Consider the following 22,982-nt stretch of genomic DNA (forward strand, 5'->3'; position numbering starts at 1 on the left):
GCTTCTCAGTGCGGAAGGATGAAAGATGTGTTTTGAAAATGCCACATCACTACCGTCCTCCTCCCTCTCTGATCAGTCTGCATGTTCATGGTGCATTTGTTGTGGAATATGTTGAGCAAACCTGGAGAAGCTTCAGCTCAAGATATTATTGTTGTCATTGCTGTGGGTCTTTACCTGATACACTGACTTGGTGAGTAAATGTTTACTCTTATTCAAACTGATTTTGTGGCTTCTCTTAGTTTAGCACCAGGTTTATAATCTTGCTAGCTAGTTTGTGTTAGCCTAGCGTTGCTGCTGCCGCTGGGCTCATGTTACTTCAAAATTAACACCACAGCCTTAAAAACCTTACATAAAACTATGTCGGTGAAATTTTCTGTTGATTGTTTGAAATAAAAAAAGTGAGATAAGAGCCCAGACAAAATTCTTCGGGAGGTGCAGCCGTTAGGGGTGGGATGGGGTGTGGGGGGTATTTTCAATCCATAGCATAACTAACTAACTAACTATATATATACCATGCTTAATCTGAGTAGCAAAAGACCGCCGGGGGGTTGAAAAGAATACGCCAGGAGTTAGCTGTGCTTGTGGACTCTATCAAGCCTTGACCTCCCAGTCAGCTATCGCGCTGGTGGATAACAGAGCTCTCTGAAAACGTGGAAGTACTTTTGCAAATATGTGATATTTTGATAAATTAAGTAGATATTTGAGCATTACACAGCTACATTCTCGCCTGAAAATATCTTAAAAGGTTATTTTGTGACCCAGAAAGGGTAGTCTAATAGCTTCAAAAAAGAACAATCCCAAAGTTTTGTTTGATACAATTATGAAAATTGTCTCTCCTGATATTCCTCGTGTACCAGTCTATACTAAATCTGATTGTGATGAATCTTTGAACTATTTTGTAAATAAGGTCGCTGCCATCAGGTCTAATATTTCTCTATTTTGTCTTTATACTGGCTAAGTTTTAAACAAGCTGTTGTTGAACCAATATTAAAGAAACCAAATTTGGACCCATGTCTTCCAAGCAGTTACAGGCCAATATCAAAATGACCATTGGTGTCAAAGATCTTGGAGAAAACAGTTGCAGAATAACTAAACAACTTTCTGGAGAAAAACAATGTTCTGGACATTTTCCAGTCTGGTTTCTGTAAACTGTCCTCCACTGAAATGGCTTAACTAAAGTGTGTGGTGACATTCTGATGGTAGCAGACTGTGGAGAGTACACCGAGTTGGATCTCACCTCTGCTTTTGATACTATTGATCACAGCATCATGATAAATAGGCTGAAGGACTTTTTCAGGATACCTGGTGTTGCTTTAAAATGGTTTCAGTCGTATCTATCTGAGAGATCTTTGACTGTCTGTATAAATCATGTGTGCTGCCTTCTGGGGTCCCTCAAGGATCTGTTTTAGGTCCGATTCTCTTGTTGCTTTATATACGTCCTCTAGGCTACAGGTGTCCAACTCCAGGCCTCGAGGGCCGGTGTCCTGCAGTTTTTAGATGTTTCCTTGATCTATCGCATCTGATTTAAATGGTTAAATTCCTCCTCAACATGTCCTGAAGTTCTCCAGAGGCCTGGTAATGAACTAATCATGTGATTCAGGTGTGCTGACCCAGGGTGAGATCTAAAACCTGCAGGACACCGGCCCTCGAGGCCTGGAGTTCCCCACCCCTGCTCTAGGCCAAATTATCAGGCGTTACAATAATATTTCTTATCTCTACGCTGATGACATTCAGTCATACTGTTCTTTCAAAGATTCTCAGTTTTATATATTTTCTTGTTTAAATAATTGTCTGTCAGGAATCAAACAATTGTTAAACTTCAACTTTTTCCAGTTTAATGCGGATAAAACAGGAACTTTGATCATTGCTCCTGATCACATGTCTTCAGAAATTAGGCAGCAGATCAGTTTTTTTGGTCCTTCCATTGAATCAAGTCTCAGAAACTTTGGTGTTATATTCAACAGTTCAATGTTGCTTGAGAAACTCTCTAAATGTCAGGGTTCCTGGGTCGGTGACCCAGTGTTTTCGGTTTTCCCACATCAATGTTTTCACTTCCTGTTTGTTCCTGTGTCAGCTCGTCTCGTGCCATTAGCCAGATTATGTTCAGCTGTGTACTCACCGGTCTCTCATTATCATCCTCATCAGTCTGTGTATTTAAGTCTTCTGTTTCTACTCGTTCTTTGTCGTGTCATTGATGTTCGTGTGATGTTGTCCTCCCCGTGTTCTCTCAGTTCAGTCAGCCATTCAGTGTTCCAGCCAGTCAGTGTCCGTTCACCCTCTGTTCCTCCACTCCTTATAATAAACCTCCACCAGTCTTCACCTACCTGTGAGTCCAGCGTTTGGGTTCCTTCTTCCTCGCCTCCACACAACGCCTGACACTAAACAACTGGTTCAAAACTGTTTTTATCATCTAAGAAACATTTCTAAACTCAGACTGGTGTCAAAGGCAGAACTTGAGATGATTCTTTATGCTTTTATCCCTTCTCACTTGGATTATTGTAATGGTCTTTTTACTTGTCTCAACAAATCAGCTCTGGAGCTTCACACTGTACAGAATGCTGCAGCGAGACTTTTAACTGGCACAAACAAGAGGTCACACATTACTCCAGTTTTGGCTTTTCTTCATTGGTTGCCACTAAATTTTAGGGTTCATTTTAACATTATACTCATAACTTTTAGAGCTGTACATGGTGAAGCTCTTCGGTACATCTCTGACCTGTTGACTCTCTGACCTCATGCTTCATCCTGAGCAGTTAGGTCTTTAGGTCAGAGGTCACTGTTGGTCCCACGGACTCGGTTCAACGCACGTGGGGATCAGGCTTTTCAGGCACCGAGGCTGTGGAACTCCCTGCTGTGGTCTTTACGCTGTCTAGACTCCACTGACTCTTTTAAAAAGCAGCTGAAGACATTTCTATACAAACGAGATTATGTGCTATATAAATATATTTTACTTACTTACTTGAATAATAGTTCATTTATGATTTTTTTTTATTAAAATATTTTTTTCTTTACTTTATCATCCAATTAAATTATAATTCTGTAAATAAGGGTGATAATGTGGCCTGTGTAGGTTGTCTTCAGATAATCTGCTTCCTCCCACAGTCCAACAACATGCATGCTGGGTTAACTGGAGATGTGTTTGTGAGCATACATGTTTGTCTGTCTCAGTCTAGCTCTGTTTTTACATGGCTACATCACCATGGTTACTGATGCTGAACCTATAACCTTGTCTGGATCAGGTTATGTTCAGAGTTTGTGTTTAAAATTTACTGAAGTGCCCCGTTTTCACTGATTCTTTCATTTACAGAAAGCTTTAAGTGTGATATAGAATCAGTAATATCTGACTAATGTGAGTGAATGAGGCCCAGCTGTAAAGTCACAGCAGTCACACTGTATGTGTCTCATTGTCACTAGAGTTTAGGCTCCATGCATTCAGCTGGTGCTGCAAAAAAAGTAGAAATGTTTCTGTTTGGTTCTAATCTGCCGCTGAGTCTCTTTTACAAAGATAGAACTACAGCTAATCCTGCTCATGTAGCCAGTTAGTAAAAACCCAAGTCACCGTCAGACACAGCAGACATTTAGTGATAATCTCACTGAATTCATTTTATCATTATCATATCAATCTCACTCATTTTATCATTTACGGAATATCTCTAAACTCAGACTAATGGTATCAAAGCTTGAACTTGAGATGATTATTCATGCTTTTATTTCTTCTCGTTTAGACTATTGTAATGGCCTTTTTACTTGTTTTAACAAATCAGCCTTAAATCGTCTTCAGACTGTGCAGAATGCTGCAGCACGACTCTTAACAGGCACCAAGAGAAGATCACATATCACTCCAGTCTTGGCCTCCCTTCACTGGTTGCCCATAAATTTTAGGTTTCATTTTAAAATTTTACTTCTAACCTTTAGGGCCCTACATGGTCAGGCTCCTCAATATTTATCTGACCTGCTGAAACCACATACATCTTCTCGGGCTTTAAGGTCATTAGATCAGAGACTGCTGGTGGTACCGCGCACTCATTTTAAAACTCGTGGTGATCGGGCCTTTCAGACTGTGGCACCACGGTTGTGGAATTCTCTCCCACTGTCTCTTCGCTGCACGGACTCCATTGATTCTTTTAAGAAACAGCTGAAGACATTTTTATTTAGAAAAGCATTTGATTAATTTCTTCTTATGCTGTTTTATTGTTTTACATTGTTTTATTTACTGTTATATTGTTTTTATATTCCTATTTCCTGTGTTGTAAAGCACTTTGTGATTTTTATCTGTGAAAAGCGCTATATAAATAAATTTTACTTTACTTACTTACTTACTTTTACTGTATGTGGTCTTTTAGCATCTCCTAGTGGTAAACATGTGGAGTGTTGTTAGTCTGGGTGACGAGTGTAACTGTTGAGTGAGACACACCGGGCCTGCATGCTGGTAGCTTAGCCACAGCTCAGGTGTGGAGAAGCTGAAAAAGAAGGTTTTCTAGTTTGTAAGGAGGAAAAAACTGAGAGGACTGAGTTAAATAAAGGCTAGAGAGTAACACAGAGAAGCCATGAAAGCTCCTCACACAGTTTAGACAGTTTAGCATCAAATGTTCTAGTGAGTTAGCTCCCAGCTAACTAGCACACTGGCTGACTAGCGAACCGGCTAACTAGCACACTGGCTAACTGCAGCCACAAGCTGATGGACGATTAAATGTAGTGGAGATATCAGGGATGACATTGGCATGTCCGATTCACTCTTTGGCACTCTGGTCACTCCGGTGTGTCAGCCAGAACACTACTGAAGGCCAAATGACTCCAGCGTGTGGAATAAGGAGCTTAAGGTTCAGTTTGAGGCACTTTATTTTTTCACTGATTGATTCTTGTGGCTGTGATCACATGTGTGGTTTCTTAAAAAAAGGAAGTACACAATACAAATACATGACAAATAAGATGAATAGATAAGTTACATATCCAGTTATATGCATACGTCAGTATAGCTAACATAACCACATATAAGGACAAAGATCACAGTACTATAATGCAGTAATGTTAAACACAAAGGTGTATATCTATATAAATCTATCCTATCAGTGATCAGAGTACTGTAGTGTACTTCTACTACATACACACTACAAACTAAACGGCATTAGTGTGACTTTAAGTTACCATCAGTACAGACGAACTGATGGTAGTTGGACAAAATAAAGGCTTTTCAAATATTGTGAAGGGCTTCTGGTTAAACTAAGATCAGCTGATTACCTCATAACAAATAGTTTGCTATAGAATGCAGCTCCCACTCGTCATTATTATCATGTACTGTAACTCCCAGGTAACCATGGTTACCCAGCCACGCCCAGTAGTCTCCAGAGAGACCAACAGCTGGTGCACGTTGTAACGCCGTGGCATGGTAGTCTCTCCTTTTTCTACAGCTCAGGTATTCTTCTTGTGAGGGTGCGTCTTGAGGGAGGCTCATACATGCTATCATTTGTTGATCCTAAGAACGTTCCTCAGACCGACTTCTTCAACAACACTAATTGGCCTGCAGTTTGTAGCTACTCACTTCACTGTGGTGTTTGTTAGTTTGTCTTTCTTTGGTTTATCTAGACTCCTCCCACAAGCTGAATCTACGTAGTCTGCCCAAGCCTCCCACCACTGTTTGTTTGGGTGGTTTGTTTGCTGCCATAAACAGCGTGCAATGCATTTAAGTGATACTTCAGACTTGAAGTACTCCGATGATAAGAAGACTCAACATTGCTTCCAAATATCTTTAGTTGTATCAACATTGCCCTCTGGAATAATTCGACTTTGATGACAAACTGATGTGATCTCCATGTTTCCTTTGTTGGACTGTGGGCGAGTGTCAGAACTGAATGTACTGAGTAACATGTAGTGTTTAAATATGTGTCAGTTCCAGTTTTAGAGCTCTAAAGTGCAGCTTATCATGTTAGGAATATGTTAGAAATAGACAGAAACACTGAGGTCAAATCTTTATTTACCACTCGCTGCATTCTTGATGTTCATGAATTCAGCAGGTTCATGATTGTCTGTAGCATTAATGTCATGTTTCCATCTAAAGTGTTGAATTTGACTGTTTGATGTTCTTTATGATCAAAAGGCTAAAAGGACGTTCAGCCAATCAGATCCCTCCTAGGAACAGGAAGTCTAGAGAGGAAATGGAGCAGAGAAGGAAAATTACCAGTTTAAATGTCTGAGTTTTAAACTGGTGACCCTCTAAAGAGGCTTTTTGTAGTGTAAAGCGCTTTGGGATCCTTAGGGACTGAGTAAAGCGCTATAGAAATGCAGGCCATTTACCATTTACTTTTAGTGACTCTTTCTGTTTCCTTTACAGCTTTTTTCACCACTTAAACTGTTTAATATCAGATTTATAAATAACTTTTGGATAGTTTTTCTACATTTCCACTAAAATGTGACACAAATAATGACTTTCTGACTTTGCTTTGGACAAATCTAACGACTCAGTCTGGCTATGTTGGACTTGGTGTGGAAGCAGTTCCCAGTTTGAGTTCAGGAGACAGACACCCTCTCTATTTTGAAGATCAGCTTCAAACTTTCCTTTTTGATAAAGCTTATAGTTAGAGCTGGATCAGGTGACCCTGAACCATCCCTTAGTTATGCTGCTATAGGCTCAGGCTGTTGGTGGACTTCCCATGATGCTCTGCTTTCTTCTCCACTCCCCTCTTTTCACTCCTGATGCTTTTATATGTCACTACTAGAGATGGACCGATCCGATATTACGTATCGGTATCGGTCCGATACTGACCCAAATTACTGGATCGGATATCGGCGAGAAATAAAAAATGTAATCCGATCCATTAAATATCAAAAAAGCACCTCACAAAACTTGCTATGCGGCGTAACTCGGCTCATAACCATAGCACGTAGCAGCAGTATGCATCACGTGATAGAGCGGCTGTGTGTATTTGTAGCCTTGCTAGCAAACCAGCATTTCATCTATGAGGACGTTTTCCCAGAGAGAAGTAAAGCAAGTGTGTAAGTTCATCTCTGAATGTTTGTAAAGCATTCCCACGTTAAGCTTAACAACCATACCTGGCGCGACTGCCTCTCTCTGTCTCTCTCTCTCCTGCTGCTTCAATCGTGAAACAGCTTAATGATCAGCTGATCGGCTTTTCTGTCGCGAGTCCGTCTCTCTTCTTAGTTTTTGTCCCACTTATCACCAGAAAGAGGAAACCAGCGGCTGAACAACAGCAGCACGTTTAAGCTTGATAAGCTGTTGTTAGAATTTATTTAATATTACTTTCTACACCAGGATCTTTTTCTACGCAGCTGAAGGCTGGCAACTGTGCAGGGGCGGATCTAGCAAAGTTTAGCCAGGGGGGCCGATAGGGCATGAACAGGGAAAAGGGGGCACAAAGACATACTTTTCTTTCTTATTCTCATTTAAAATGTCTAGTTTTTAATAAATAATTATCTGAGTCTTACACCCAAAGTTTTAATCTTGTGTAAAATATATAGAAGTCCATTACTGTATATAGTAACTGTTAAGTCTAATATAACCTAGTAAGCTATACTACTTTTTCCTTTGGGAAGATACCATCTGTGCAGTCTGCAATTCTGTTGAAGAAAGATGTTGAATCTATTTAATTATTCTTGAAAAATAATTTATTTTTGTGCATTTTCCCCCTGCATCAAATTAAATTTGATTACATCGATTAAGCATCATGAGGTGGAGGGTGGTTCCCTATTTTTTTTTTTTTTTTTTGCTGGGAGTTTGCAACCCTATTAGTTAGGTTGCTTAAAATTTCTTCTAAGTACTCTTTAAAATACCAGAATAGGGAGGATGGAGCAGGTTTAACTTTATTAGATTGATCAGTGTTGCTGAACTATGACATATTTTGGACGCAGTGTATTTTTTACATACAGGTATAACAGAATAGCTTTAGTGTTGTTATTTATTTAAACTTGAGTATAAACTTATACAAAATGCAGCAAGATATTAAAAAAACGTTTTGTTGATTAAAAAACGCACTATATCGGATTCATATCGGTATCGGCAGATATCCAAATTAATGATATCGGTATCGGTATCGGACATAAAAAAGTGGTATCGTGCCATCTCTAGTCACTACTAGGGATGCAACGATACCAACTTTTTCTAACCGATACGATACCGATACTTGGATCTGAGTAATTGCCGATACAGAGTACAAAAAAAAAGTACTTCTACCACACACACGCATAAATGCAATGAATTGGAAGACAGGCTTTATTTTATTCTCTGCCGATAATAAATAATATCTTAATAAAAATGAGCACAAAAAATTTCAAGTGAAAAATAAGCACTTCTGTTAAATTATTGCAGAGTCTCCACATTGTAATTAAACAAAATATCACTGAACTATTGGCACTGTCTCAAGCTTTCAGATTAATAAATAAACACTTCTGTTTGGAATAAAATAAATACAAATTAGGTTTGAGAATAAAATAAACTTTTAAATTGTTGCAGAGTGTCCATATTGTAAACAAACAAACAAAATAACGAAAGTATTTGGCATTGACGAACAAACTCCCCATCTGCCCGTGGATCATCAGTCCACTGTGCCGTTAAACCAAGGCGGCTGGGAATTTCACATCACAGCTTGAGTATGCTGAGAAGAATCCTGTTTTCCACGACTGGCATTGGCTGGTCATCCAGAGCGATAAAATGAGTCAGAGCCTCTGATATTTTAACTGCCCGTGGATTTTCTCTTGACCTTTTTCCATCGCTTTTCCAAAACCTAAGTTAAAGTTGGATGTTCCGGTCCACACTGCTGACATTTTGTTTAGTCTAGCTACAGCAGCCTCCAGTTTCTCTTTTTTTTATCTGAAGCTGCCAGTCTGACTCGTTTAACCCTGTGGCTGTTTACCGCGGGATGTCCCCCTAGTGGCCAATCTAAAAAACTACAACAAAAATGACAAACCACCCTCTGATTAATGAAATAAGTTAGTATCGGTTCATGGTATCGGATAACTTTTACGAGTATGAGTACAAACACATTTTACAGTATCGGCCCCGATACCCGATACCAGTATCGGTATCGGTGCATCCCTAGTCACTACTGCATGTCCTTAACTTTTGTCTTCTCTCTCCTTAGTTTGAGTTTTGTTCTTGTCTCTCTGAGCTCATCTCTTCTCTTTCCCCTCACCCTGCATCCAGTCATGGTAGATGCTCCTCCTGGAGCCTGTTTTCACTGGGAGGATTTGTGTCCTTCCCGCCATCACCAAGTGCTGCTCACAGGCGATTGTCTGATGGTTGGGGTTGGAGGCTGTTACCTTACTCTGTTAAACAGCTTGACATGTTTTGTGTTTCTGCAGTCTGTCAGGCTGTCTGATCACAGAGGAAGGCTGTACTTCTTTGGCCTCAGCTCTGAGCTCCAACCCCTCCCATCTGAGAGAGCTGGACCTGAGCTACAATCATCCAGGGTGCTCGGGAATTAAACTGTTGTCGGCTGGACTGAAGGATCCAGGCTGGAGACTGGACACTCTCAGGTATGGAGAGAATGTCTGATGATAATAATAATAATAATAATAATAATTGCATTTTTGCATTTATGATGATTGCATTTATATAGTGCTTTTCGGGGCCCTCAAAGCGCTGTACAATTCCACTATTCATTCACTCAAACATTCACACACTGGTGGAAGCAAGCTACAGTTGTAGCCACAGCTGCCTTGGGGCAGACTGAGAGAAGCGAGGCTGCCATATCGCACCATCGGCCCCTCTGGCCCTCTGATAGAGGAGGAAGAGCTAGAAACATTTCTTGTGTCCTTCACTCACATCCTGTTTGTTTCCTGCAGATGAGACATGAACAATCACACATGCAGGAATATTTTCAGGGACAGACACACTAGTCTAGCTGGATAGTACATGGATATTTATGTAGGGGGTCTCCAAGGAGTCTGTTTGCAGGAACATTTAGGTCACAGGTGTACCTGAGATAGGTGCCACTGTGTACCTAATAAAGTGTCAGCCATGTGTATGTTTCCAATGCTGTATATCCACAGTGACAGAAGGATGAAACAAAACTGTGAATCATTTCAGTCTGTGTGTGTCACAAAGAGGCAGGCAGGAGCAGCTAACATTTGGAAATGGAAGCTCAAGTTATTGAAAGCAAGGGAAAACAGTATTAGCATTGGCTGCTAATGGTAGCCTACTTAGGATAAACTGTTCACATCGTTATAACGCAAGGGAAAAGAGTCACTCATGGCAGCCTATTTAGCATTAACGTCTCACATCATTATAACACAAGAGAAAAGGGTATTAGCATTAGATATTATAGACTATTCACCTCAAATTAGTTTTAGCTGCTAATGGCAGCCTACTTAGCATTAACCCTTCATATCGTTATAACGCAAGGGAAAAGAGTCGCTCATGGCAGCCCATTTAGCATTAACGTCACATCATTATAACACAAGAGAAAAGGTATTAGCGTTAGCTACTACTGCTGATTCACCCCTAATTAGAATAAGCTGCTAAAAGCAGCCTACTTAGCATTAACCCGTGACAGAAAAGAGTATTAGTATTACCTATTAAAAAGGATAGTAGCTAAGAGAAAACATTGTTTAGAGAAAATAGTGCATTATTGGATAATGCTAACTCACATTAAATTAGCATTAGCTATTTACAACAGCGTACTTAGAATTAGCCGCTCACATTGTTAAAAAGTAAGGGAAAACAGTATTAGCATCAGCGCATAATGCTAATTCACATCATAATAACATTAGTTAATAACGGCAGCCTACTTAGCATTAAGTTCTCACTAATATAATGCTAATTCATATCAAATTAGCATTAGCTGCCCAAATTGTTATGAGGAAAGAGAAAACGGTATTAGCATTAGCTGCTAATAATTATTAATAACCCCTAATTAGAGTTAGCCCCTGATGGCAGTCTACTTAGCATTAACTCCTGACATCGTTATAATGCAGGGGAAAAGACTTACCATTATCGGACAATGCTAATTCACATCAAATTAGCATTAGTTAATAACGGTTAACTTCATATCATTAGCTGCTGTCATTCTTACAAAGCAAAGCAAAACAGTATGAGCATTAGCTGCTAATGCTTTTTCATCTAAAATGAGAATTAGGCTACATTCATACTGCAGGTGGAAGTGCACAAAATCCGACTTCTCTGACCCTATGCGACCCATATCTGATCATGGTATGACAGTGTGAACTGCACAAATCCGATATTTTCAAACCCGATCTGGGTCACTTTCGTACGTGGTACTGAATCCGATACATATCTGATGTTTTAGAAAGTGACTGTTGTTTGAACGGTCATGTCGCATTAAATCCATCTTTTACATCACTGACACAAGAAAGTCGCCAATTATCAGCACTGGAGTAGCGCCTGAGAAGACATCGCGAACGCGAAAGCAAAGGAAAACGGTATAAGCATTAGCTGCTAATGCTTATTCACCAAAAATTAGAATTAGCCATTAATAGCGTCCTATTTAGCATTAACTCTTCACATCGCAGGGGAAAAGTTAAAACTGAATGAAAAAAAGTGTTCACATTAGCTTCTCATATTGTTAAAAAGTAAGAAAAAAATCATTGTTAGCATAAGCAGATAATGCTAATTTAACTCAAATTAGTATTAGCTAATAACAACAACCTACTTAGCATTAGCTGGTCACATTGTTATAAAGCAAGAAAATATGGTATTAGCATTAGATGCCAAATCCTATTCACCTAAAATTAGCATTAGCCACTAATGGCAGTCTACTTAGCATTAACTCCTCACTAGTATAATGCTAATTCACATCAAATTAGCATTAGCTGCTAGCATCAGCCTACCTAGCAATAGAGATTGAAAATGTGACGTCATTCAAGGGTAAAACCGCAAAGAATTCTGGGAACTCGTGGCAAGAGGTACTAGCGCACGCAGGCTTTCAATTGAAATCAGTTACACAGCGATAAAAAGAAACACAAAAAACAAGAAGTCAAGAAGCTGTTGTATTATTAACTGCAATAGCCAGTCGCATGACAGCCACGGGAAGCCGACGGGTAAAGAGATCGTTTTTTTATCGGATTACGTCGTTGAAGAGAAATTGTTCGAGCCATCTTTCCGAAGTAAAAAGAGGCGACGGATGGCCTGGATTACAGCCATTCAAAGGCCAAATATAACGTCCCAGAACACTCCAGCTCACAGGTTAGTCTGCTCCAAGCATTTCCACAAAGATCAGTCTTCTGTTGTAGTTAATACATCATTTTTCATAACATAATTGGTGATATAGGTTGTTGCAAGTCTGGTACTGAACAGAAATTGTGGCGCTATGCTCATTTGTTTATTGTGCATAAATAGTGAATTGTCCTGACACAATATTGCGTTTCGCTTCTGTTATTACCATGGTACATTGACAAAAACATATACTTTTATTCACAGGATAAAACAGGGTTTTTTTTGTATCACTAATTGCCCAGTACAATTACAGCATACAGTATTATTGTCACTGCTACATTTCTGTAATGCGAACCAGAAATTATTTCCACTACTAATTAATTACCGTTGAGCTTAAAGGTCCTATTAATAAACGGTTAACGAATGTGTATTTATGAAGACGATTTGTGAGACTGGTAAACTTATGATACGTACGATGGTCTTTCGTTCTACACGGTGCATTTCAAGGTCCTGTACCCATCCTTCGGTAAACTGTACCTGGGCTTGTTGCAGTGACCTGAAGTTACTAAACTTCATGAGTGTATGCACTCACTCCAAGAACCGTATGATTATAAATATGAGCGTGGTGAAAGTTGGGCAGCACGCTAACGTATTTTGTCCACTCTGTGTGCTCGTAAGGGTATAAACCTTTCACTCCTTTGATTTTTTTCCTCCTATCTTTTCTTTGACTTTTCATCAAGTCTGTCTTTGTACAGACCGGCATTGTTATCCTTCGTTTTGTACATAACTTTTTTGGGGGGCAAAGAAAAAGCAAGAAGGTATTGGAACCGGAGAATGAACGTTTTGCGGTGCTGCAAATGCTTGCATTTGATGCGGTACTTGGATTGTTTTGCCACGAGTTACCGGCATGCAATGCACGAAAGTCACGTGGTCTGTCAATCTCTATAGCTACTCACATTGTTAAAAGAGAAGGGAAAACGATATTAGCATTAGCTGGTAATAATTATTCACCCCTAATTAGAATGAGCCGCTAATAGCAGCATACTTAGCATTAACTCCTCACATCGTTATAATGCAAATGTGTGTTAGCATTATTGGATAATGCTAACTCAAATTAAATTAGCATTAGCTAATAACAGCAGTCTACTTAGCAGTAGCTGCTCACATTGTTATAAAGCAAAGGAAAACAATATGAGCATTAGGTTCTAATCCGTATTTGCCTTAAATTATAACACATTGTTATAAAGTAAAGGTAAAGAGTGTTAGCATTAGCGCATAATGCTAATTCACATTAAATTAGCATTAGTTAATAACAGCAGCCTATTTAGCACTAGCTGCCCACATTGTTATAATGCAAGGGAAAAGAGTTAGCATTATCGAATAATGTTGACCTTGGCCCACTGGAAAAGTTCAGGACTCTGTTTGCTAAAGATTTAGGAGTGTTTCTCGATAGCTCTTTCTCATTTGAGAAACAAATAAATTCTGTTATTAAAACCAGCTGTAAGGTTTATATTGTTGATTGTCATTTATGCTTAGAAATATTTACTCATATATGCTAAGAGTTTTATAATTGATTGCATAATGATAGAGGTTTGATCTTTAGTAGTCTGTAAAGACTCTGTGTGCCTTCCAGAGTGCTCTGACATACACACACAACTTGGGGTCATGAGAGAGGTCGTACCTTCTCTTACTGATTTATGGTATAGGAGGACACCTACTCTGTGTCTGGTTAAGTATAAGAGCCCTTTGTTAGGGGGACCGCTGGACTCTTAGCACCAGCTTTGGGGTCACAGGGTCACATCTGGAACACACATACACACACACCTACCTACACTATGCACAGACTGGTACTCTGTGTTCACATGTATACCTGTGTAAGACGTCATATGTTAATGAACTTATGAATATTCATGCAACCTCAATAAAGAGCTGTGTTACGAGGGAGCAGACGAGAGCGACTGAGGTCAAGTGAAGGAACGGCACTATCACAGTTCTCTCTCAAACGACATACTGGTACCCAGTGTAAAAAGCTGGAAAAAGCTGGTGATGGGTCTGTCTAGCACAGATCTCGAGATCATAGTTTGATCTCGTGCATGAGCTCAAAGAGTTCTGCTTGGTGCTTTCTGCTGTTGAATCTGAATGGATTGGCTACATCTTATCTCTCTTTAACTAAAATAATCCAAGTCCGAGCCCTCAGGTCTGCAGATAAGTAGCTTCGGACCAGAACTAGATGTAAAAACAGAGGTGAGCTTTATCGATCGCTGCAGCCAAATTCTGGAACAGTTGCCCTTCACATCAGGTCGTCACCAACACTCGACATTTTTAAAACCCGGTTAGAAACTCATTTGTACTCTGTAGCTTTCAGTTCTGACGAGTCTTTATAGTAATTACTGTGTATGTTTCCTATTTTATCTCTACTATGTGCAGCACTTTGGCTCAACCTGTTTTTAAATGTGCTGATAAATAAATTAAGATTTCTTTCAATAAAACAGTGGAGCCGAGCTTTGAGCTCAGTGTGTAACAGTGTGTGTATGAGAGCCATGTAATGTCCATGTGTGCATGCTGACTGTGCTGCTCTGACCCCCCTCCTCCTTTCAGGGTGGAGCCTGCTGGAGTCCGATGGTTGAGACCAGGTCTGAGGAAGTGTAAGTGTGTTTTTAATGGGATTCATGAAAACAAAGCAGCACACATTCAACCATTTTCATCATGTCAGGAGTCATCATCAAAGTGTCAATCAATGAACAGATGATGGATCAATAACTGCAGCTGGATTTTGTTTGTTCTCTCCATCAGATTCCTGTCAACTCACAATCGACACAAACACAGTGAACACAAACCTCCAACTGTCTGACAACAACAGGAAGGTGACACATGTGGAGGAGGTTCAGTCATATCCTGATCATCCAGACAGATTTGATGTTTACTGGCAGCTGCTGTGTAGAGATGGTCTGACTGGTCGCTGTTACTGGGAGGTTGAGTGGAGAGGAAACATTTTTATATCAGTGAGTTACAGAAGAATCAAAAGGAAAGGAGGCAGTGACTGTGTGTTTGGATTCAATGATCAGTCCTGGAGTCTGTTCTGCTCTGATGGTGCTCCTCGTTCTGTCTGTCACAATAACAGACACACATCAGTCTCCTCCTCCTCCTCCTCCTCTGTCTCTAACAGAGTAGCAGTGTATGTGGACTGTCCTGCTGGTGCTCTGTCCTTCTACAGAGTCTCCACTGACACTCTGATCCACCTCCACACCTTCAACACCACATTCACTCAAACTCTTTATCCTGGGTTTACAGTCGGTTCTGGTTGCTCTATGTCCCTGTGCTGAGTGGAGTGTAAAGAGTAGGGATGGCTATCGCTTAGGTTTTATCTGATACCAGTACCAAACCGGTACTTTTGAAACGGTGCCGGTGCTTAAACTTTGCTCGAACCGGTGCTTAAAGAATGGAGGACACAAACTTTGTCCAAAAACCTCTCATGTTCAGCTGTTTTTTTGTAAAAAGATAACAATGTTAGCCTTTTCTGCAGCTATAGGGCATATATGGTATCACTCTTGGCTGGAAGCAGTGCTTAATCAATGGAAAAACACAAACTTTGTCCAAAAACCTGTCATGTTTAGCTGTTTCCCACTTTTTCTTTGGTCATTTTAGCCTTTTTGGCCAGGGTGAAGGGAGTATCTGCCATCAAACAAGAAGACAGCCGCATGTAACTACGACGGTGTTTGCTAGTTCACCTTATGTGCATTAATGTAATAATGTGGTTAGCCTACTCAACGTAAATTACAAATTAACAACATTAAGCTACTCACACAGAGAAGAACGGCTGCTGCTGCATCATCATCCTCATCATTTCTGCTACTCTGGCAGGGCTAGGGGCCAGGACTCTCCTCTTCGGGTTTTTGGGGGATCTTGCTAACTCCGGGTCCGATAACAGGCACCACACCCGCAGTAGATGTGCTCGGTGCTCGGTGTCACTGTGACGTCACATCCGCAGTGTGTTATCAGTGTTTATGTTTTAATGTTCAGGTTCTATTTTAAAGTCTCTGTTGCTCACACTTTACTGTGAAATGTTTGAATGTGTAAATGTGAGTGTGTCCCTGTGTAACAGCGCCCTCTAGTGGACGAGCTGGCCTCCTGCACTATGAGCTCTGCAGACAGGAATGAGCTTTGAGCAGCTCTATGTAACCCTGGTAAACATAGCTGTCAATAAATAAAAGCCTGTTAGTAAAAGCAGTCATAAGAAATATATTACAGGTGATAAATAATCAATAAATAGATCATAATGGTTAAAAAACTCATTAAAAACATCAGCAATGATGTAATTCATGGTATAGTATTTAAATTTGTGTTTAAAAACATGTTAAAGGTTAAAAAACTTGCTAATTCACTGTGTTTTCATGTTAATTCAGGTAAAATGGGCAAATATGTGTTCAGACCCTTATTATGAAAGGGCACGCTGCAGCGTGACTCCTGTGACCAGCCACACCCAATCGGGTTGTTCCTTCTTTTGGAGAAATGCACACAGTCCTTGCAGCTGCTGCCTAAACAAGTGAAAAAAATATTTAAAAAACAAGCCAGAATTCTGCATGAAGCCATTTTTGTACTTTGGAGAGTATTTTTGTTTTTCCCACCTGTCCTTGCCTTGGTGACATTGTGAACATAACTGAATGGGACTTGGTAAGTAGTGTTGGTCAGCTTAGTTTGTGATGAACTAAGCTTCCATCCAACTGGTCAATTCATGGTTTGAAGCATTGTGATGATTCATTTGCTCTACTGCACCATCAAGTGGACGATTCTAGTGAAACAGGCTCTTCATGGTTATTTATCCCAAATATTTTCTCAGTATGTCTGATACAAAAGAGATAGTGGAAACTATCAGGACAGAGTTTTGATATGATTGTGTAACTGTTAGGGCTCATCACTGATTTCTAGAATCAACTCCACGATTCTGATCACGCATCAGTACATTTACACATTTTTATATCTATAAAATAAAGCTGACACTTGCCAGACTTTATCAAAGGTGCAAACATCACAGCAGATGCCTTTGTGTCTGAGGATAAAACAGAAAAACATACAGGTGATTTTCCTGGCCTGGATTTTATAAAAATATTTTGCAGTAAATCAAAAATGAAAGAAAACCGTGAATCAAAATCTGAACATTACCTGATGCTGCTGAAGTGAAGCAGAGCAAAGTTACAGAGGTTGGATTACAGACACAGATAAGTGTTTTGCAATAATTTCAAAAAGTTTAAATTTGTTCAGTATTGAACAGCAGAAACGAGGCTTTCTTTTCGGAAGTAAGTAAAAGGAAGAAACAGTGGCCGACAGCGCTGCAAACAACATCAGCAAAAGTCAGAGGGAACTCATGACGATGTTTTGTGAAGTGTAGTTTGCGTAGTCCAACACTGAGAGTCTGCATCCATCTATGAGGCACGGGGGAGGCTCTGTCATGGTTTCAGCTGCAGGTCAGAGTCTGAGCCAGCACACAGGAACATCTGGAAACATCAGCTTCAGCATGACAATGATCCAAGCACACTGCCAGTGCATTAAAGCACACCTGCATAGAAACACAGAGTGCCTCCATCAGACAGTCACAGCAGGTCTCAGTACCTGAAGGTGGTGTTTCACTGATGATCTGCTGCCATAATAACCCTCCTCACTGATCTCTGCACAATGACTCAACAGGATCGTCTGTTTCAGTGTTCATATGAAAACCTCCAAGTATTTCATGTCTGTTTGTTTGCTGTGGAAAGGTCAAAGCTAACCCTGCACTAAGAAAACAAAGCATTTCTTTCTGTAATTATCATCTTTGTCAGGCTAAAGTGATCCCTGGGTTGTGATGTATAGTTTCTTTTGTTTAAATGAGTGTGACAGGCGCTGTTTCCCCCATTGCACTGACATTTGTGGCAAGGGGTATCATACCATAGAAACCCTGTTACACATTTATGCCTGAATAAAAACAAACAGATGTTAGAAGGCTTTTATTTTTATTTGAGTAGACAATCAAACTGACAATAGACAGCAGGGGTTTGGAAGAGAACAAATATTGAACACGTGCGTCAAAGTAGTGCATTTGACGCATGAAAAAAAAATACGCACGTCAGTTTTTTGTTTTGCATTTTGTGCATACGCGCGTATTGCGTCTACCGCTCAGTTGGAAAAATCTGAACTCCAGCGTCAATTCGCGTGGCGACAACCAATCAGGAGCCTGGTGACGTGGCTGTAACCTAGGTCAAAGGGGCAGATCCAGCCAAAGCCCTTCATTCTTCAATGGAGGAAAGGCTAATCAACGCCGTAGCAAACCACCCGGAGCTGTACGACACCAGCTGCTTTCTGTACCGAGACAGGAATATAAAGGACCGAGCTTGGAGGAAGATATGTGAAGAAATCGGGCAACCTGGTAAGTTCATTCATTTCTCTTTTGAAAGTGTTCACTGACCCGAGGAAGCCGCACAAAAGCTAGCAAGCCAACGCTATTTTCCCACTGATGTACAAATACCGTTCTGCTTTTATGCATGTTGTCATATAGGAATATATTTTATTGTTTATTAATAAACAGCCCACAGTGGTCCGGCTGTTCATCCGTTCCTGCTTCGCTTTTTCGCAGATTTTTTATTACAGTGCAGCATTGCATTCTGCAGCCTGATTGACAAATCTTCTCCGTGTCGTGTCTCCTGCGCTTGCCAAATTTATCATGTTTGGTTTTGATAACCATCACGTCCAATAGAAAAAACAGCACAAAAACAACCATAACTATGACCTTCATTCGGAAATAGACACCTGCACCGCGAAGGAAAAAGGCGCACGAAAGTGGCAGATGAAGACAAAACGCGGCATAATAATACTTTTACGTTTTGCAATCTACAAAGGTTTGCACTTTGAGAATCAACTTGTGAGAACTGTGACCAATGTTCATGTGCGTGGCGAGGGGCTAGTTATTCTGAGAACACTTGCTGCAATAAAAGAGGGACCACTGTATATACTTTCTCTATGATTATTGTATTCAACCTGTTAACATTTAATATTGTCTTGATAGAACCAACTGATTCTACGGCAGAGCATCCCCTGTTGCTTCTCCTGGCTCCCCAGTCCCTCAGCTTCTCCTGATGCAGAGGGAGGGGTCCCAGGACGGTCCATCGGTGGTGGAGCTGGCCATCCTAGAGTATCTGAAGAGGCCACACCAGTCTCCAATGGAGCATTTCCTCCTCAGCCTTGTTCATGCTCTGGACAGCATGCCGCCTCAGACGAGAGAATTGGTGAAATTTCAAGTTTTTGAAAACAGCACAGCTGTGTTAAATTTGGAAACATTGGACCCGAGTTATCAGTAGTTTTCTGATGAGGCAGAAGCTCTCCAGGGCAGAAACAATGTTCTTATTTTTCTGCTCCTTCTCCCTGAGGATCTTCCACGCTGGGTCCTTTTTATTCCTGTCTCTCTGTAAATATTAATATTTTATATATTTATGTCTAAAGTTTTTCTGTTTGAGAATTTTAATATCATTTCAAATAAATTTTTGTAATGACTACTGTCTCAGTTCTACTACACAGCAAATATTGGCACACGACTTGACACATGTAGAATTTATTTCATATTATACTAATAAAAAAATACTACTATATAGGAACATAGTGAAGACCAATTATTTAAGAGAATAAAGAGAGGTTAGTTTATTTTGGAGTTAAACCATTCCCCGCTCTCCGAGCTGCCAGACCTCTCCTCAGTACCACCCATTTACCATGACCTTAAACAAGTGTTTTGTAAGGATAGGGCACGTTTGCTTCCTCCCCACCAGCCATATGATTGCAGGATTGACCTTCTCCCGGGCGCACCACTCCCGACCAGTCGCTTATATGGCCTGTCCCAGTCTGAGCGTGAAGGTCATCAACGAGTCACTTACTGCAGGTCTCATTTGCCCCTCATCTTCTCCTGTCGCCGCCAGCTTCTTTTTGTCGCGAAGAAGGACAAAACTTTACAGCCCTGCATAGATTATCGAGTCCTGAACAACATCACCGTAAAAAACAAATATCCTCTCCCGCTGTTAAGCTCCGCGTTCAAGCTTCTTGCCCTCAGTGTTAGTGATGTGTCACTTTAACCTGCTGCTAAATGAAAACAACACATTTATGTCTATGATTCAAAGGCAGCTTTGCTCCCTGTGCTGCTGCTGCTGCTCCTGGATGATGCACATGTGGATCTGAATGCTTCTCAAACTAAAGCTCAGTTTGGATCACAGTTCAGTCACTAGTCTGAGAAATTCTTGTTGTGGCCACGTGCCACAGTTTCATCATCACTTTTAAAGAGCTGCAGCACCTACATCATAAAAGGAGACCAGACCCTCATCATAATCCACAAACACCCCCACCTTCTCAGGACCAGGATGAAGACAGAGACAGACTGAAGGACCAGCAAGAGCTTTGTACTCATTTCCATTTCTCAGCCATACAGTCCAGAAACCATTCTGAGGATTCAGTGTGATTTTTCCCTTCCTGTTGATTGACTCTGTGGCCACTCCTAAAGTCCACTCAGTCTTTCCTTTAACCTGAACCTCAAAGTAAAATCTGCCTGAAGAGAAACTCTGCTCTCCTAAAACACAAACACACAGAGAAAATCTCTCTGGGTTGTCTGGAAGTTTCTTCCTCACATCACTATGATGTGATGACAGACAGGATGAGTTCAGGATGAGCTGTATCAGGATCCAGAGTCACATCCATGATCAACCTATCTCTAATAATCAGCTATGTACCACAGGCCTTCAAGCTGGCTGTAGTTAAACCTTTACTCAAAAAGCATCTCTAGACCCAGCAGTCTTAGCTAATTATAGGCCGATCTCCAACCTTCCTTTCATATCAAAAATCCTTGATATGGCTGTCATGTGGCAGAAGAGCACTTTCTCCAACACACTGATTCAGTTCCACTGACACAAGGACACACACAGGAAGGCACACACACACAAGCCTTTATAAGAAACAACACAATCATCTGTGCTTGACTTGTCAATCCAAGTCCTTAGCCCATGAGCCCGCGGTATCAGACCACAGATATTCCCTTACTTTGAAAAAATAAAGCCAGTTTTCAGAACAGACCTGATGTTTATGCTACAACCTGTTTACCAATATAATCAATATCAGATATCAGAGCAACAGAAACCTCGGTGATCAGGACGCTGGGACTGAGAACAGGAAGTGGCTCAAACGTCACAGTTTCATAATGTCAGCCTGAACTCCACACACGAAGTTTCTTTCTTTGTAGTTTTTAAAGTCCCGTACGTCTACCACGCATCTGTTTGACCAACGCCAGTTGATTTGGATCACCGGTCCAAACAATTTGAACGATTGTTATGTTACCTTTTGTGTTGAGTTTGACTGATATTTGCTGGATAGCAAATGTTTTAAAGCTATACAACCTTTATCTGTACATAGCAGTTAAACTGTTTAGATCAACCTTTATTGATAATATACATTATTTATTTATGAATTACTGTGTACACAAGAATAAGTTAATGTATTAAGCTAAACTGGCTGAAAGTATTGCATTATTCTTGTGATTTTTTTTATTTGCCCTGTTTATTTACAGGCCACGTGACCCTTCAGGGGTTTAAAATGCCGAGCCAATGAACGGCTGGGAGCAGGAATCTTTCTTCACTGAAGCTTCCACTTCCACGTGTCTGGTAGGAAGTTGTGCAAGCCAACAAAACAAACAGACAAAAAATCCATCAATCATCAAGCAAACAAAAGAGAGCAATATAATAAACAACATCATTGCCATGATCTATGTGAATATAACTGTAAATACTGAATATTGAATATTATTGTGCAGCACGTAAGATCGACAGCGCACAGTGTGCTTTGAGGTAGCAGCCAAAATGCAAGGCAAGTTTATTTATATCGCACAATTCAACAACAAGGTGATCCCAAGTTCTTTACAGAGACATTAAAAAACAAAAACAGATAAAAAGCATGATTTAAACGGGACGTGCCCGTGAGCTCAGCCAGCAGCCAGCTGTGCCAGAGTGACCGAGCCCCACCCAGATAGCAAGGAAACATTGAAACAATGTTGAGCCAATATCAGGTGATGTCATTGAATCAACGTTGAAGTGTGACGTTGACCTAACGTCACTCTTGCACCCTTTTTTAATTTTGAAACAACGTCAGCTTTTGATGTTGAATCAATGTTGAAACCTGACATTGATTCAATGTTATATTTTCTAATACTGTTGACATTGAAACAATGTCAGATTCTGATATTGAAACACTGTTGAGCTATGGTGTCTATTTTCCACCTCTTTCGCACAGTTGCTTTTTATTAAAACAGTTAAATCATGACTGGAAATCTACCTTTCTTTATAGGTATTTTAACCAATACTAAACTACTGCATGTTTCCATCAATACTTAAACCACCTAAACACATAATTGTACTTATTCCTCAAATTGGACACCCTTTATAAAAAAAAACAAAAAAAACCCAAAAAAAAAAACCAAATTTCTCATAATGCTCCTCCGTGAATCGCAACCTTATCGTGGTGGAGGGGTTTGTGTGTCCCAGGGATCCCAGGGGCTATGTTGTCTGGGGGCTTTTGCCCCCTGGTAGGGTCTCCCATGGCAAATTGGTCCTGGGTGAGGGACCAGACAAAGAGCGATTCAGAAGACCCCTATGAAAAAAACACTGAGGGAACAGTTTACCCTGCCCGGGATAGGGTTACCGGGGCCCCGCCCTGGAGCCAGGCCCGGGGAGGGTGCCCGAGGGCGAGCGTCTGGTGGCCGGGCCTTAGTCCATGGGGCCCGGCCGGGCACAGCCCGAAGAGGAGACATGGGCCCATCCTCCCGCAGGCCCACCACCCGCAGGAGGCGCCATAGGGGTCGGGTGCA

General features: G+C 40.7%; 1 protein-coding gene across 1 annotated transcript in view; it reads left to right on the forward strand.

The window, feature by feature from the left end:
• Positions 1 to 15,447, forward strand: part of LOC148105856 (protein NLRC3-like) — a 25,569-nt gene extending 10,122 nt beyond the window's left edge. The window contains exons 7-8 of the mRNA XM_087838933.1: positions 14,723 to 14,769; positions 14,918 to 15,447. Of these exons, the coding sequence (XP_087695059.1) occupies positions 14,723 to 14,769; positions 14,918 to 15,447 (577 nt within the window). The remainder of the gene's footprint in view (positions 1 to 14,722; positions 14,770 to 14,917) is intronic.
• Positions 15,448 to 22,982: the final 7,535 nt, after the last annotated feature.

The sequence above is a fragment of the Neolamprologus brichardi genome, chromosome 3 (assembly GCF_056152115.1).
Source record: "Neolamprologus brichardi isolate AB-2024 chromosome 3, ASM5615211v1, whole genome shotgun sequence".
In the NCBI taxonomy this organism is placed as follows: domain Eukaryota; kingdom Metazoa; phylum Chordata; class Actinopteri; order Cichliformes; family Cichlidae; genus Neolamprologus; species Neolamprologus brichardi.